This window comes from Lepus europaeus, chromosome 2, assembly GCF_033115175.1.
Source record: "Lepus europaeus isolate LE1 chromosome 2, mLepTim1.pri, whole genome shotgun sequence".
NCBI lineage: Eukaryota > Metazoa > Chordata > Mammalia > Lagomorpha > Leporidae > Lepus > Lepus europaeus.
Window position 1 is genome coordinate 93,292,547 of NC_084828.1, and position 16,044 is coordinate 93,308,590.

At 37.4% G+C, this 16,044-nt stretch overlaps 1 protein-coding gene across 3 annotated transcripts in view; it reads left to right on the top strand.

Annotated features, from left to right (window-relative positions):
- Positions 1-16,044, top strand: part of KLHL24 (kelch like family member 24) — a 49,999-nt gene that overhangs the window by 27,835 nt on the left and 6,120 nt on the right. For all 3 annotated transcript variants that reach the window (XM_062210387.1, XM_062210369.1, XM_062210378.1), the window contains 4 exons: positions 3,890-4,074; positions 5,044-5,162; positions 9,325-9,513; positions 10,567-10,755. In XM_062210387.1, the coding sequence (XP_062066371.1) occupies positions 3,890-4,074; positions 5,044-5,162; positions 9,325-9,513; positions 10,567-10,755 (682 nt within the window). The remainder of the gene's footprint in view (positions 1-3,889; positions 4,075-5,043; positions 5,163-9,324; positions 9,514-10,566; positions 10,756-16,044) is intronic.

Below are 16,044 nucleotides of genomic sequence, written 5' to 3' on the forward strand. Positions count from 1 at the left end.
CTTATTGATTTGATTGAGAATGTCCTCTGAGTTTATAATTACTTTATCTTTCACATAAATTAAACCGTTTGATCTTGTCTCAAGTTTATGATAAAAGAAAAGGAATTTTTAAGAACATATGACCATTATAAAAAATAATTTGATTTTCATGCTTTCCTAGAAACAACTGAGACTTAATACTAAGAGCAGCAAATATTTGTTATTTCATCATATCAGAATTTTAACTTTAGAGAATTGCTATAATAGATTAATACTCTAAAAATTATGAGTATCCAGAATTCTGTTCATCCTAGTCCATCATCTTGACTGCTTTCTGTTCTTAGGGCCATTGTCATCTATAGCAACCTATTTCCTTTAAGACAGCTCCCTGAGATAATTTATTTTCCCAGCTCAAGAAATAGCCAGGAGTGGGCATTATAGCATAATGGGTTAAGCCACAGCTTGGATTGCCTATATCCCTTATCAGAGTACATGGGATACAGTACCAGCTCCACATCCAGTCCAGCTTCCTACTAATGCACCTGGGCAGCAACAGATAGTTGGGCCTGTGCAACCTGTATGGGAGACCCGATTCCTCACTTCTGCCTGCTGCTTGGCCCAGCCTTGACTGTTAAAAGCATATCATAAATGAGCCAGCAGAAGGAATCTCACTCCCCCCCCCCCCCCCGTCTTTCTTTCTCTCTCTCTCTCCCTCTCTTCAACTTTCAAATAATCTTTTCTAAAAAGAAAAGAAGTAACCATTTTATCTAGTCGCTAATGAAAACACCAGATTTAACCAATTAAGTTAAAAGCTATTTGGTTGCAAATAGAACCTTCAATGTAGGCAAAACTACTAGTTTGCAAGTCCTTTCCGATAAATACACATCAAGTAACACTGAAGTGATCTTTAACTTAGTGGAACTGAATGTTTTAGGCATTAGCTTTTTGTGCAGTTTTTTTCTTCTTCTAAGGTACAAAAAGCAAACAAGGGGCCAGTGTTGTACAGCGGTTAAGCTACTTTCTGTGATACCAGCATCCCATATGGACTCTACTTCTGATTCAGCTTCCTGCTAACGCCCCTGGGAAGGCAGCAGAAGATGCCACCCAAATGGGAGACCCTGGCTTCAGCTTGGCCCACTCCCAATTGTTGTGGCCATCTGGGGAGTGAACCAGCAGATGGAAGATCGATCTCTGTATCTTTCTTTTTAATTCTTTCTTTCCAATAAATGAATGAATTAAAAAAAAAAGACAAATAAGTTTAAGCAAAGGAAAAGCATAAATGAAATACTATAAAGAGTCTATAAAACAAAATTCTATAATGTGTACAATTACTCTGGATTTTATATTTAAAAATGTAATTTGACCTCAGTGATAACATTTAGCAATTTCTGTTTTGATCAGCAAATAAGACTCTGAGGAATATCACACAGATTTATCTTAGAGGCACTAGGGCTTTTAAATGTTCATGAAAACGTATATAAGAAAAAATTATGCATAGATTTCAAAAATTCTTACATCCAACTAAACTATCTTTTCATTCCATTTTTTCCATGAACTTTTTGAAGTACCCTTTTATTTTAGGTGTGATTTTAGGAAATGATACTTCTATGAAAAGAATGGCACATAAATCAGTAGTTAAAGTGTTTGAGTACCGTTAATGTTTTACTTTATACGGGGTTAGAGTTATATAACTTGCTAAGTTTCTAAAAATAAATTGTATTGCATATGTGAACAAAATTCTTCTCTACAATATGTATTTCTGATTTTGTAATGGAAAAAGTATGCCTGGTGTGGAATAGGTGAATGACTCAGTTCACTTTGAGTAAATGTAGCTGGATAGGGGAGTTCTGTTAAAGAAACATAGCAATATTGTATGTTTTCCTTTGTTTCTATCGTATTTGTGTGACTTTACACTGACTAAAACTACAAATCAGTACTCTGAAGTCTTTCTTCCCCTCATCACTTAAGTAACAGAAGCCAGATTATCCTTGCTTTTCTTTAGGAGACATAAAATACAATTAGAAGACTTTTTCATTTAGCTTATATTTGTGAAAAAACATAAAAACTAAAGAATTTAAAAATTTTAAATCTGTCAAGCCTTATGAACAATCAAATCTTGGGTAAACTTTTGATTTTTCCTGTCTCTGTCTTATATTTGAACTACAAAATAAGAGAAGCCAGTAGTTAACATAAACATTAAGATTTTTCTCATTGTCTTAAGAGCTTTTTTTTAAATTTTAATGTTTTGAGAATGTATAATGATAGAAAGTGGGGAGCCACAGCCACCATTTTGGTTTATTTTTCTAGACATATTTTTTAAATATAGTATTAAACATACCTTATATACAATATTTCATTTTGCTTTTTTCCTTTAACTTTTTTTTTTTTTATTTGACAGAGTTAGACAGTGAGAGAGAGACAGAGAAAAAGGTCTTCCTTCTGTTGGTTCACCCCCCAAATGGCCGCTATGGCCGGAGCTATGCCGATCCGAAGCCAGGAGCCACGTGCTTCCTCCTGGTCTCCCATGTGAGTGCAGGGACCCAAGCACTTGGGCCATCCTCCACTGCCTTCCTGGGCCACAGCAGAGAGCTGGACTGGAAGAGGGGCAACCGGGACTAGAACCGGTGCCCAAGTGAGATGCCGGCGCCACAGGCAGAGGATTAACCAAGTGAGCCACGGCGCCGGCCCCCTTTAAATTCTTTGTTATAAACTCTTAGCATTTTTACTTGCTGTCCCAGATTTTTAACTATATTACCGTAATTTACATGATTTGTATTTTAAAAATTCTAAATAAATACATACACACACATACTTCTTTTTTTAAATTTATTTATTTATTTGGAGGGCAAAGTTACAGAGAGGCAGAGGCAAAGAGAGAGAGAGGTCTTCTGTCTACTGGTTCACTCCCTAAATGGCTGCAACTGTCAGGGCTAGGCTGATTCAAAGCCAGGAGCTTCTTCCGGGTCTCCCACATGGGTGCAGTGCCCAAGTCTTGGGCCATCTTCTGTTTTCCCAGGCTCATTAGCATGGAACTGGATTGGAAATGGAGTAGCTGGGACTCTAATGTCGCCCATGTGACTTTTACCCACTACACCACAATGCTGGCCCCATATACACACTTCTTTAAAGGTGCTTTGATTATGAGTTAGTTTTTTAAAACTAGCAACCTGATGTGATGAAAAAGCAGTATATGGGCCGGCGCCGTGGCTTAACAGGCTAATCCTCTGCCTTGCGGCGCTGGCACACTGGGTTCTAGTCCCGGTCAGGGCGCCGGATTCTATCCCGGTTGCCCCTCTTCCAGGCCAGCTCTCTGCTAAGGCCCGGGAAGGCAGTGGAGGATGGCCCAAGTGCTTGGGCCCTGACCAGGAGAAGCACCTGGCTCCTGGCTTCAGATCAGCACAATGCGCCGGCCGCAGCGGCCATTGGAGGGTGAACCAACGGCAAAAAGGAAGACCTTTCTCTCTCTGTCTCTCTCTCACTAACCACTCCTCCTGTCCAAAAAAAAAAAAAAAGGAAAAAGAAAAAGCAGTATTTTCCCCCAGTTATAAAAAGAGCATTATCTTACCTTAGTTAGTTATGTATGTCTGTTGCTTTAAGACTGCATTTGAAAGGTACCCTTCATAAAACCAGGGTTTCAGTTGAGTCAGGTAGGATCTTTGGATTGCTTTACAATTTTCCAGTCAAAACCCATAGAGAAAAGTAGCTGTAGATATTTTTGTGGAAGAATGATGTCGCTGACTCCCATATAAATGTTCTCAATGTACATAATTGCCAGTCTACACTATTTGCCACATATACAAAGAGTAAATTTAACTGTTTATAATAGTGTGTAGTTTGTTTTTAGGGTTTTCAACAATCTTGAGTATATTTTATTATTTTTATCTGTGCATTCTTACAATAATTATCTTAGGTCCACGGGCTATTCGGAGGTGATAGTTGTTGTTGGAGGCTGTGAACGAGTTGGAGGATTTAATCTTCCATACACTGAGTGCTATGATCCTGTAACAGGAGAATGGAAGTCTTTGGCTAAGCTTCCAGAATTTACCAAATCAGAGTATGCGGTCTGTGCTCTAAGGAATGACATTCTTGTTTCAGGTAAATAAAGAATTATTATAATAACCACTTTTAATTTGGACTTAGCTTGGCTGTTTGAAACAATAACAGTGTCTTTTAAAAAAATTGTGCATTATGAGTATACCTACTTCAAGCAGCTCAGTTAATAAAGCAAATAAAACCCTGAGTGACTTTTTGCTCTTAAAAAATCACAACATGATGCATAATGATTTACAAAATATCCACCAGAAAATACCTCTTATAATAGCATAGTTTAAATGTTTTCATATGCATATAGAATATGATACAGTTTTTAAAACTTTTACCTCTTTGTCTTAAAGAACACAGTAGAGTATGCAGAGTCAGAAGTACTCATAGAATTAAGCATCTCTGATTTACTCTTGTTTTCTGAAATTCTCTCCAAAGGTTATAAAATAGAATTTTTAACTTGTTAACTTGAACTTCTTTGGTATATTATATGTGATATGTTACCTCTACAATCAGATAGACAATAAAATGATAGACTTACATACATAAAGTCTGGTCAGAAGTTGTTAATAGGTAAATAGAGTTACCAGCTTTGCAGATTATTATATTACTATTCATTGAACAATATAAGAACCTGTTCTCTATTTTTTATGACAGTGTACAGGATCTTTTTAAAATGCATGATTAAAAACAATGTTAGAATAATCATGTTGTTTCGGTGCTTCTGTTATTTCCAAATTAACAACCTCATAATATTGTAATACATTCTGTATTTTGTTTTTTGGGGCTGGTAATTATTACTTCCGAAGGTAAAAATTGGCAAAATTTAAATCGGCTTTGTAGAACTTTCTGTTCAGCTTTAAGAGGCTCATTTTTTCATTTATTGAAATTATTATTGAATTATCAAATTCTTGAATTGGATGAATATTTTCCATGTTTTCATGACCTAAGAGATCCCTTGGTGATAGATATGTGGTGATATGTTATGCATTGTTTTGCATGTACATTGTTTTGCATTTAAAGGTGGAAGAATCAATAGCCGTGATGTCTGGATTTATAACTCACAGTTGAATATTTGGATCAGAGTTGCCTCTCTAAATAAAGGCAGATGGCGTCACAAAATGGCTGTCCTCCTTGGTAAAGTAAGAGAACCACTTTTTTTAATTTCCATTGCTCTGGTACATTTCCAAAATAAATACCACAACTGAATCTTTGGTTTTACGCTCCCTCTGGCTATTTTGAATTCAAATTGTATTTCCTTTCATTTCTAACCTCCGTAGATAAACTGAAGATATAAACAATGTGACACTGTACTTTTGAATGGTTATTTTGTTCTCTGAATTTGGAATTCATGGCAGTACAGAACATTTCTCTTCCCATTCATCATTCAAGTCCAAATACCCAAAAAGAATTGGAAAGTAAAGGAGTTACATCAAATACAAAAGCAGGCAAATGTGTAATCCAAGCAAATTTTTTTTCCTTTTACTGACTGTCAGGCAGAGATTTATTTATCTAAAGTGATGTTATTTTTTTTAATCTGTACAAGTAGTTTGTACAAGCAGGGATAAAACAAATGTTAAAATAAACTCAACAACATATTTTTTAAAAATGTATTATTGACTGCAGCTAATAAATATTGTAATATATATGTATTTATGCTATGAACCGTGAATTGTCTTTAGGAACCTGAGAATCACCTGTGGACTAGTGGTTTTCAAACTTTCTAGAAGCTTTTTAACTTTTTAAAAGGTAAATCTCTTATAAAAATCCATTACATAAAAGGCATAAAAATAAAGCAGTTGTGCCAAGGAGTAACTTGGAGTCTTTAGCCTCTCCTCTTTCTGTCAGCTACTCCAAAGCCCCAGTTATTGAACAGCCTAAATGAAACCCATATACTTGCTTACACGCATATCTCTGGTTCCCTGGCATCCCTTTCGGAAAGACTGCTGCCTTTAGGTCTCCCAGAAACACCAGTGAAAAAACAAACCCTCCAGCTGTAACAGAGAACATGGCCCAGAACTTTCCCCATCTCCAGAGGTTTCTGGAAACCTCTATATTATAGGAAACAAGCTTCTCAGAACACTATTTAAAAGTTGTTGTTAAATCCCAAAGACCTTGAAATAGTGTCTGTTGCTGTTGACAAGGCCAATGAAATAATGAGGACCTTTAGATATATATTTCCAAAGACAAATGAAAATGATTGATGTGTCGAAACCTGTATATATTGGTGAACTCAGATTTATTTGAGAAATGTTAATATACTTAAAAGTATCAAGCTTGGAAGCACTAAATCCAGAATAAAAGCTATCATTCCTATCTTATACAACAAGGGCTCAATTCATGTAAACCATTATCCTAAAAGTAACATTATAATCTGTGTACAAACCTAAAAAATTATTTAAATTTATAAAAACTTTATATTAATGAAGCCTAAGATGGTTTAGAATTTTAGAGTGGAAAATATTTAATATAACTTTGTCAGTTTACTAAAAAAGTGATTCCTGAAGTGGATCCACAGAAACTGATAAAGCATAAGCAACAGCTCAGAGATTCTTAGGACTTTTTATCTTGATCTTTATGATATATAAATTATATATAAGGGTATTTATTAAAATTTGATACTCACATTATGTTATCGATAACTATTATTATCTACATTTTTAAAAGATTGATTGGTTGAGGAAAAGTAGAGTGACAGAGACAGAAGTCTTCTATCCTGATTCACCACAAGTTGCTGCAATAGCCAAGGTTGGGCCATGCAGAAGTTAGAAGATAGGAACTCCATCTAGGTCTTCCACTTGGGTTGCAGGAACTCCAGTTTGTAAACCCATCATTTGCTGCTTCCCAGCCACATTAGCAGGAAGCTGGTTGGAAAGCAGAGTAGCTAGGATTGGAACTGGCAATGCAGGCATCCCAGGCAGCAGTGGAATCCACTGCACCACAACGCCAACCCTCTACATTTTTTGATTGAGGAACTAAATACTGATTCTCTGAGAAGATAAATTTGTCTAGTAATACCTGGCAAAGCTAGATATAAACCCAGCTGACCTAACTTCAGAGCCTCTGTCCTTAATTACTACTACATTGTGTGATAGATTCCATCCCCCTTATTGTTGCATAGCCTTTTGTAAGTTATCTAACTTTGTGAGAAATGCATGTTAGAAATGACATTAGCAGGGCAGGCCTTGTGACATGCAAGTTAAGCTACCACTTGAGCTGCCCACATCCCATATTGGAGTGCTAGTTTGAGTCTTGCTACTCTGCTTCCAATCCAGCTCCTCACTAATGTGCCTAAGAAGCAGCAGATGATGGCTTAAGTACTTGGACCCCTGCCACCCATGAGGTAGATATGCATGGAGTTTCTGGCATTTGGCTTTGGCCTGGCCCAGCTGCAACTGTTGCAGCTATTTGGAGAGTGAACCAGACATCTCTGTCTCTCCCTCTCTCTGCTGTCATTCTGCCTTTCAAATGAATAAATAAATCTTCAGGGGAAAAAAGAAGAAATGGTGGTAGCTACAATGGAAATTGTGGACAAATTTGAATGATGAGGTAATGAAGTTTGTCCTTGATCTTTATATTCATTGTTGAATTACTATAAGGAATTAATAAAATGTTTTAGAAAATTAATCTGTCATTTTGAGAACACAAGAATGAGGTCCAGGAGGTTATTTGAGCAGAATAAAATAACATGCACCATGAAGTAGTGTAGTGGCAATGGGAAACAACAGGAAAGCACAGATATGAGATACGGGGAGGAAGACTCAGTAGGAATTCCTTTTTTTTTTTTTTTTTTTTTTTTTTACTTATTGATTTGAGAGACAGAGTTATAGGCAGAGAGGGAGAAGCAGAGAATGGGAAAGACAGAGAGAGGTCTTCCATCCACTGGTTCACTCCCCAAATGGCCACAATGGTCAGGAGTTGGGCTGGCTGATCCAAAGCCAGGAGTGGGTGCAGGGTCCCAAGCACTCAGGCCATCTTCCTCTGCTTTCCCAGCCATAGCAGAGTTGGATCAGAAGAGGAGAAGCTGGGACACAGAACAAACCAACACCCATATGGGATTCTAGTGCCACAAGCACCCACCCCAGGACTTCCTTTGTTACTGAGGGCAGAGTGGTAATGAGGTCCATTAAAAGAAATGTGAATGTTAAGCTGGAAAGCTTTATTAGATTAAAAGTTTCTTGTATATTCCCTCATACTTAATGGATTATTCTGTACATAAATCATTTAATAAATGTCTTACTGATTGGTTCACCTGTCATTAATTTGCCCTACCTTCCTCATATTTGTGAAAGGAAAATGTACATGAAAACTTTGAAATATAGTGGGGGGAAGCCATTGTAATCCATAAGCTGTACTTTGGAAATTTATATTCAAGCCGGCGCCATGGCTTAACAGGCTAATCCTCTGCCTTGCGGCGCCGGCACACCGGGTTCTAGTCCCGGTTGGGTGCCGAATTCTATCCCGGTTGCCCCCCTTCCAGGCCAGCTCTCTGCTATGGCCCAGGAAGGCAGTGGAGGATGGCCCAAGTGCTTGGGCCCTGCACCCGCATGGGAGACCAGGAGAAGCACCTGGCTCCTGGCTTTGGATCAGCGTGATGAGCCGGCCGCAGCAGCCATTGGAGGGTGAACCAACGGCGAAAAGGAAGACCTTTCTCTCTGTCTCTCTCTCTCACTATCCACTCTGCCTGTCAAAAAAAAAAAAATTTTTTTTAAAATCTTAAATTTATATTCATTAAATAAAAGCTTTAAGGAAAAATCTTTGAAATATAAGGAGTTTATTTTGTGTCAGGTGCTTTTCTAGACATTGTAGAGGCAAAAAAATAGGCCCTGTCTTCAAGTAGTTCAATCTAGTAATGTTCACTAATATTTTAGTTTCATCATTTAATACTCTGTAATTGAATCTTTCATCATCCATGAGTATGAACATTAAAACCTAATCATTTCATTTTCAACAAGAGCAATCTTTCTATCAAAGAGGTGGTGAAAACTGGTTCTTGTGTATGGAAAAAAAAGTTTCATGTACAAAGCACAGATATACACACAATAAGGAAAATAGATATAGGTGGCATCGAATCTTATGTGGCATTTAAATTTCATGAGGGATTGCTATCAGGAAAAAAATTGTCTTTAAAAGGCTCCATAGTGCTGGAGGTAGACGGGTGATTAAAAACAGTCAGGAACTCTGAGCTAAATATATTGCAGTTATATTTATAGTTATCAAGGACTTTGAGATCCCTTAATTCTTTAGCCAAGTAGTTCAAAATTCAAACTTGATAATTAAGATTTTCCTGTATTTTACATATAGGTGTATGTTGTTGGAGGCTACGATGGGCAAAATAGATTAAGCAGCGTAGAATGTTATGATTCCTTTTCAAATCGATGGACAGAAGTCGCTCCCCTTAAAGAAGCAGTGAGTTCTCCTGCAGTGACTAGCTGTGTAGGAAAATTATTTGTAATTGGTGGAGGACCAGATGATAATACTTGTTCTGATAAGGTAAGCCATGTTCTCTTAAAGCTGTTTACCATTGATATATATATAAGAAAAGGAATATAGAAGGCTTATCGGGTAAATAGGTGGGTTGCTTAGTGTGAACGGCCTTGTAAAATTTTTCTGGAGCCTTATACTGTGGAGGAAAAGCATTCAATTTTGAGTTGAAGTGCGACCTTAATATATCTAATAATTTTATGCAACAAATGTAATGCAGTATTTTTGAAATGGAACTAATCCCAGTGTCAAAATTCTGTACTAAATAAATTGCTTTGAGCCTTCCACTGCTATCACCTGTGGAGTCTAAAAATTATTCGTACAAAACACAGCTGGGAAGTGAATTAGCAAAGAGTAAGACACAGTGACTAATTATACTGCTTCCAGCTGAGTCATTTTCTGCATACTTTTAAAGTATTTTTAGAATAAAGAGGAGGAAAGGAAGCCTATGTAGTGTAAATAGAGGGTGGCTGGAAGTTGTTGCTGTTCATTGAACTCCTGCAACAAGAGAACATGTACCATCCTGATATCTCAGGAAATACCATGTTTATTCTAGCAGAAGGTATCTAATGCCTGCTTGGTTAGCAGTGTCAACTGAATTTTGTCAAATCAATTAATTTTTTCTAAATTAAATTTTAATGTAATGATGTCAAATCTGATTTAGAATTCATTAATTCAGACTATGATAATTCAGAGAATACTGAGTTGAGGTTTACTTGTGTTCTTCTGAAGAAAGGACTCCCTAAAAGTACAAAGAAATTAAATGCAGCTTGAGCAGTTACCCTACATAACAGTTTTTTAAAAATTTAGACAGTTAATTTTGTAGAAATTATTAAACAAACCTGATGGCCATTCATCCTAGCAAGAATCTCTGTGTGTTTGCTGTGTCTGGTCTGCATGATACTAATAAATTTGCATTTTTGGAGACTTTTTGTAATTCAGACATTTTGCCATTGGGCTAATTTGACTTTTTATCATGTTTGTGTGTATTGATAGACTTCTTCTGAGGCAAATTTACTTATTTGTTTAGAAATTTTAATAAATATTTCTTTATATTATTAGGTTCAGTCTTATGATCCAGAAACCAATTCTTGGCTACTTCGTGCAGCTATCCCAATTGCCAAGAGATGTATAACAGCTGTATCCTTAAACAACCTGATATATGTTGCTGGTGGATTGACCAAGGCAATATACTGTTATGATCCAGTTGAAGATTACTGGATGCATGTACAGAACACATTCAGTCGACAGGTAATCACAAAAGACAGTCCAGAAGAAAATCTAAGAGGGAGCAAGTACATTATCATTATAAATATACTTCAATTTTACTTATGTATTTGGTAATTTTGTAAAAGCTCACATAAAGCATATAGTACACCTGTTTTGAACTCCTTCCAAAAAATTGTTTTATTGAAATAACTTGTGCTTTACTATCCCAATGTGAAGTATCTGTTGTACTTGGCCTTGATTTTTTTTTTTCCCCTTAACTTTTCTTAGAATCCTGTTCCTTTCCTTATCCCTGCCCTCTTTCATATTTCAGATAAAAAGAAATGTTCCCAAAGTAGTTGGTTCTATAGCTGGAAGCTAGATAATTTGTTGGTTTTGCTATTTTAAAAAAGGATTGTGCTTAGACCTCTTTTATCCACACATTCCACCTAGAGCCCCTCTCCTCTCTCCTTTCCTACTGCCCCCACATAGGCCTTTTGGTTCACAGCTATACTTCCCTCCTTCACCACCAAATTGCATGATGATTCTGATGCTGGAAATCGGGCTAGATGGGCTCTCAGAGATCATAACTAGCAAGCGCCTCTGGTTCATTCGTAGTCTCTTACTTTTTCCACTCAGTCCTTAAATATAGATGTGGGTTGAGCATCTTTCCCTTGCCCTCTTCCAAGTTTATACTTTATTTCTGTATGGTCATACCTCAGTGCTGGTGACTTCAAGTCTTTACCTCCATAACAGCCTCTCGCCTATTCTCAAAGCTCAAATTTCAACTGCCTGTTTGAGAATTTCCAAAGGAGTTCTAAGACTTTAGGCTAGAATTCAGCTTCTTCCCCAAACCTCAAACTTAACTTTTCCTAGGTTCCAAACAACTTAGCAACTTAATTTATTACATTTTCCCCCACTTTCTCTAAATTGAATCAATCCAATGTGTCAGCCATATGTCCTCAGAATTCCTGTTTTTTGCATTACTATTGTTCTTACATTTTGTTCAAGTTCTTATCATTTCCTACCTAAACAAAAACAACGATAGTCTAATCAGTCTTTAATATCTTGCCTCTCAAAACATTTTTGCCACCAATTATTTTCCAACAACTCTGAATTGTCTAACTTTTACTTGCCCCTTCAGCTTCACTTTCTCTAATTATATTATCTATTACTTGTATTCTCTAAACAGATCATGCATGCTCTTGCCTTGGTTCATGCTGTCCTCTTAGCCTTTAATGCCTTATTTTTACCTTCCCTAATGGAATTCTACTCCTCTTTCAAGGACCACTTACTTTATGGTTTTAACAAACTGAAGTCTTTTTTTTCTTTCTATTAGAGCACTATTATGAAAATTGTATATTTCCTTAGGTATAAAGGTTTATTTCCTATACTGGAATTCAGTCATTTTAATGTATCTTGCATTTATTTGTACTCAGTAAATATTTCTTGAAAACTAAAAACTTAGAAACTTAGTAACAGAGACCTAATTATAAGATAACTATATTCAAGATACGTAAGAGAGATAGCATTAGACCTTATGGGTGGCCAGCACCGTGGCTCAACAGGCTAATCCTCCGCCTTGCGGTGCCGGCACACCGGGTTCTAGTCCTGGTTGGGGTGCCGGATTCTATCCCGGTTGCCCCTCTTCCAGGCCAGCTCTCTGCTATGGCCCGGGAAGGCAGTGAAGGATGGCCCAAGTGCTTGGGCCCTGCACCTGCATGGGAGACCAGGAGAAGCACCTGGCTCCTGGCTTCGGATCAGCGAGATGTACCGGCTGCAGCGGCCATTGGAGGGTGAACCAACGGCAAAAAGGAAGACCTTTCTCTCTGTCTCTCTCTCTCTCACTATCCACTCTGCCTGTCAAAAAAAAAAAAAAAAAGACCTTATGGGTGAATTGGATTCAGGTATAATACCACTTATCTAAAGTTGTTGACATTGAGGTATAATCTCCAAATTAGTAATATATTTAGAATAAGATTGTCTCAGCTAATGAAAGGGATGTAATAGGATCTTCACCTTCATGGAACAGAGTAAGTATACTTTTTTTATCCCTCTCAAATCACATTTAAGTTAAAAACAAGCCACATTTCTCTAACTCAGTGGCCTCTCTCGATAGAAATTAGAGTGTGCCCTACCATATGAGAATCCTCATGATCATCAAGTATTTACACTTATTTCTAAATATTTTAGCCTAAGTAGTCATTTATTGATTTAGTACAGTGAATAATTCAACAAATAAATTATTTTCACTAAGAGATACCATTCATTTGGAACTTGGTTATATTATAGAAAACAACAGAGTTTAGGAAGATAATTGTCAGCATCTAACAAAATTCAGGACATAGGTCATTAACTAGATGATTTAGAAAAAGAAAAATAAACAACAGGATACATATAGTACATTTTCTCTAATGAAATAATGAATAACATTGACTTAGGCATTTCAAGGACATTAGAGGCCAGCATTGTTGCACAATGGATTAAGCCACTGCTTGTGATGCCAGCATAGCATCAGAGTGCCAATTTGAGCCCCAGCTACTCCACTTCCAACCCAGTGTCCTGCTAATGCACCCAGGAAGGCAGCAGACCCCGTCACCCATGTGGGAGACCCGGATGGTTCATTCTTAATAACAGTACTACTAAGTGCATCTATGTATACATTATTGATAGGTAATTTTTGTACCATCTGTAAAGGATTGCCTAGCCCTTTAATGCTAATCAATGAAAAAGGATAAGTCAAAGTGTAATTCATGGTATATAAATTAGTCCAAAACTATTATTTATTTATTTATTTTAAGGAATACAAATTTTCAGTAAGTACAACTTTAGGAATATAGTTATTCTTCCCTCCATACTGACCCTCCCACTCCTCCTCTCCTTCCCTTTCCCTTTCCCAGTCTCATTCTCCATTAAGATTCATTTTCAATTAACTTGTACACAGAATACCAACTCTATACTAAGTAAAGATTTCAACAATTTGCACACACATGAACACACACAAAAAAACTGCTTGAGAACAAAGTTTTACAGTTAACTCTCATAATACAACTCATTGAGGAGAGAGGTCCTGCATGGGGAGTTAGACTCCTGTTGTTAAAGTCCAAAACTAATTTTAAAAAGTTTAGGATATTAAATGACAAAAGCAGAGCTGAAAAATTAGTTTTATAATATTCCTGATGAACTTCCACTATTTCTCTATTTGTCCATCAACATTTCCATGCCTTTCTAAGAAATTATTTATTTATTTACTTATTTGAAAGACAGAGTGACAGAGACACCAGGAGAGACAGAGAGAGATATCTTCCATTCACTGATTCACTCTCCAAATGCCTTCAACCGCTGGGGTTGGGTCAGACCAAACTGCGTCCCCACATAGCTGGCAAGGAACCAAGTACTTGGACCATCATCTTGCTGCCTGCAAATGCTTACCAGGAAACTGGGTTGGAGTGGAGGTGGGACTGTATCCCAGGCACCTGATATGGGAGTGCAGGGGTCCCAAGCAGCAGCTTTAAACAATGGAACCACAACTCCTGCCCTCTTCATGCCTGCTTTTTTTTTTTTTTTTTTGGACTGGCAGCGTTAGAGAGAAAGGTCTTTCTCCCGTTGGTTCAGCCTCCAAATGGTTGCTGCGGCTGACGTGCTGTGCCAATCCGAAGCCAGGAGCCAGGTGCTTCCACCTGGTCTCCCATGCGGGTGCAGGGCCCAAGGACCTGGGCCATCCTCCACTGCCTTCCTGAGTCACAGCAGAGAGCTGGCCTGGAAGAGGGGCAACTTGGACAGAATCCTGCGCCCCATCCAGGACTAGAACCCTGGGGTGCCGGCGCTGCAGTGTAGGATTAGCCAAGTGAGCTGCGGCGCCAGCCAATGCCTACATTTTGATTTTTCATAATTTCTAAAAGCAACAACTTATTCTAAATGTATTTTACTTTTTCACCTCTGTCAAGAGCATCATTTTTAAAAATATGTGGATTCTGTTTTTAAGTCAAATAAAAATTTTTTTTCCGGCCGGCGCCGTGGCTTAACAGGCTAATCCTCCGCCTTGCGGCGCTGGCACACCGGGTTCTAGTCCCGGTCGGGGCACCGGATTCTATCCCGGTTGCCCCTCTTCCAGGCCAGCTCTCTGCTATGGCCCGGGAAGGCAGTGAAGGATGGCCCAAGTCCTTGGGCCCTGCACCCGCATGGGAGACCAGGAGAAGCACCTGGCTCCTGGCTTCGGATCAGCGAGATGTGCCGGCCGCAGCGGCCATTGGAGGGTGAACCAACAGCAAAAAGGAAGACCCTTCTCTCTGTCTCTCTCTCTCTCACTATCCACTCTGCCTGTCTAAAAAAATATATATATATATTTTTTCCTTCTCTTGTAGGCCAGGTATTTAAAATGTCATTAAAGTTTAGAATAATTAAATGGAAAAAAAGTGAGTTTGTGCATTAACCTTTAAACATACAAAAATAGTAAAGAAGGAAAGGGTTTCTTCACATTAGGGTTAAATTTCATTTCAATCTTTAAAAATAGTATTAAAACTTCATGTATTGTTAAGTTATTTTTGCCACTAGCTGCTTTTATTCCTGAATGAATAGTCAGGTTTTTCATATACTACAAATAAATACATCAAGAGTAAGCATTTTATATAGCATGATTTAAACTGTTATAGCTAGTAGAATTTCTGAATATGAATGGATAATCATTTTCAAGGTTGCTTGTTTGCTTCATTTAATTTTTAGCATTATTATCTGAAACTGTATTAATATTACATCATGTAACTATATATTGTTTTAGAATCATCTTACTAACTATAACATTCGTTAGTGAGAACCAGTTTGTAGCTGAAAACTAAAGATATTTTGTTGTTGTCTTCATTGTATTCAGAACTTTTAGAATTTGGAAAAGAATTCATTGTGCTTTAGATGAAAAACATTGTTTGATTCATGATTGTTGCAGTTCGTTGCTGGGATACTGGATAAGTGTTAATAACTGTTAATGGGCCAAGTCAGTCTAGGTGTATGTATCTAAGCTGATAGAGGCATTTGTTAAAGTATTCAGTAATTCTTTCAGACCAGAAGATAGTATCCTTCTATTATAGAGGCCCATCAAGATTTAACTTCTTCTTTAAGAGCAACATATATATATAGCAAATCAGATCAAGTAAAAATGTTTATTGAACTCACTGGTAGAAGTATTTCATTTTGGATTATGTGGAACCACGATAATATGCAATAATTTTTTCTTTTTTTTTTTTTTTTAATTTTATTTTTGACAGGGAGAGTGGACAGAGAGAGAGAGAGACAAAGAGAAAGGTCTTCCTTTGCCGTTGGTTCACCCTCCAATGGCCGCCG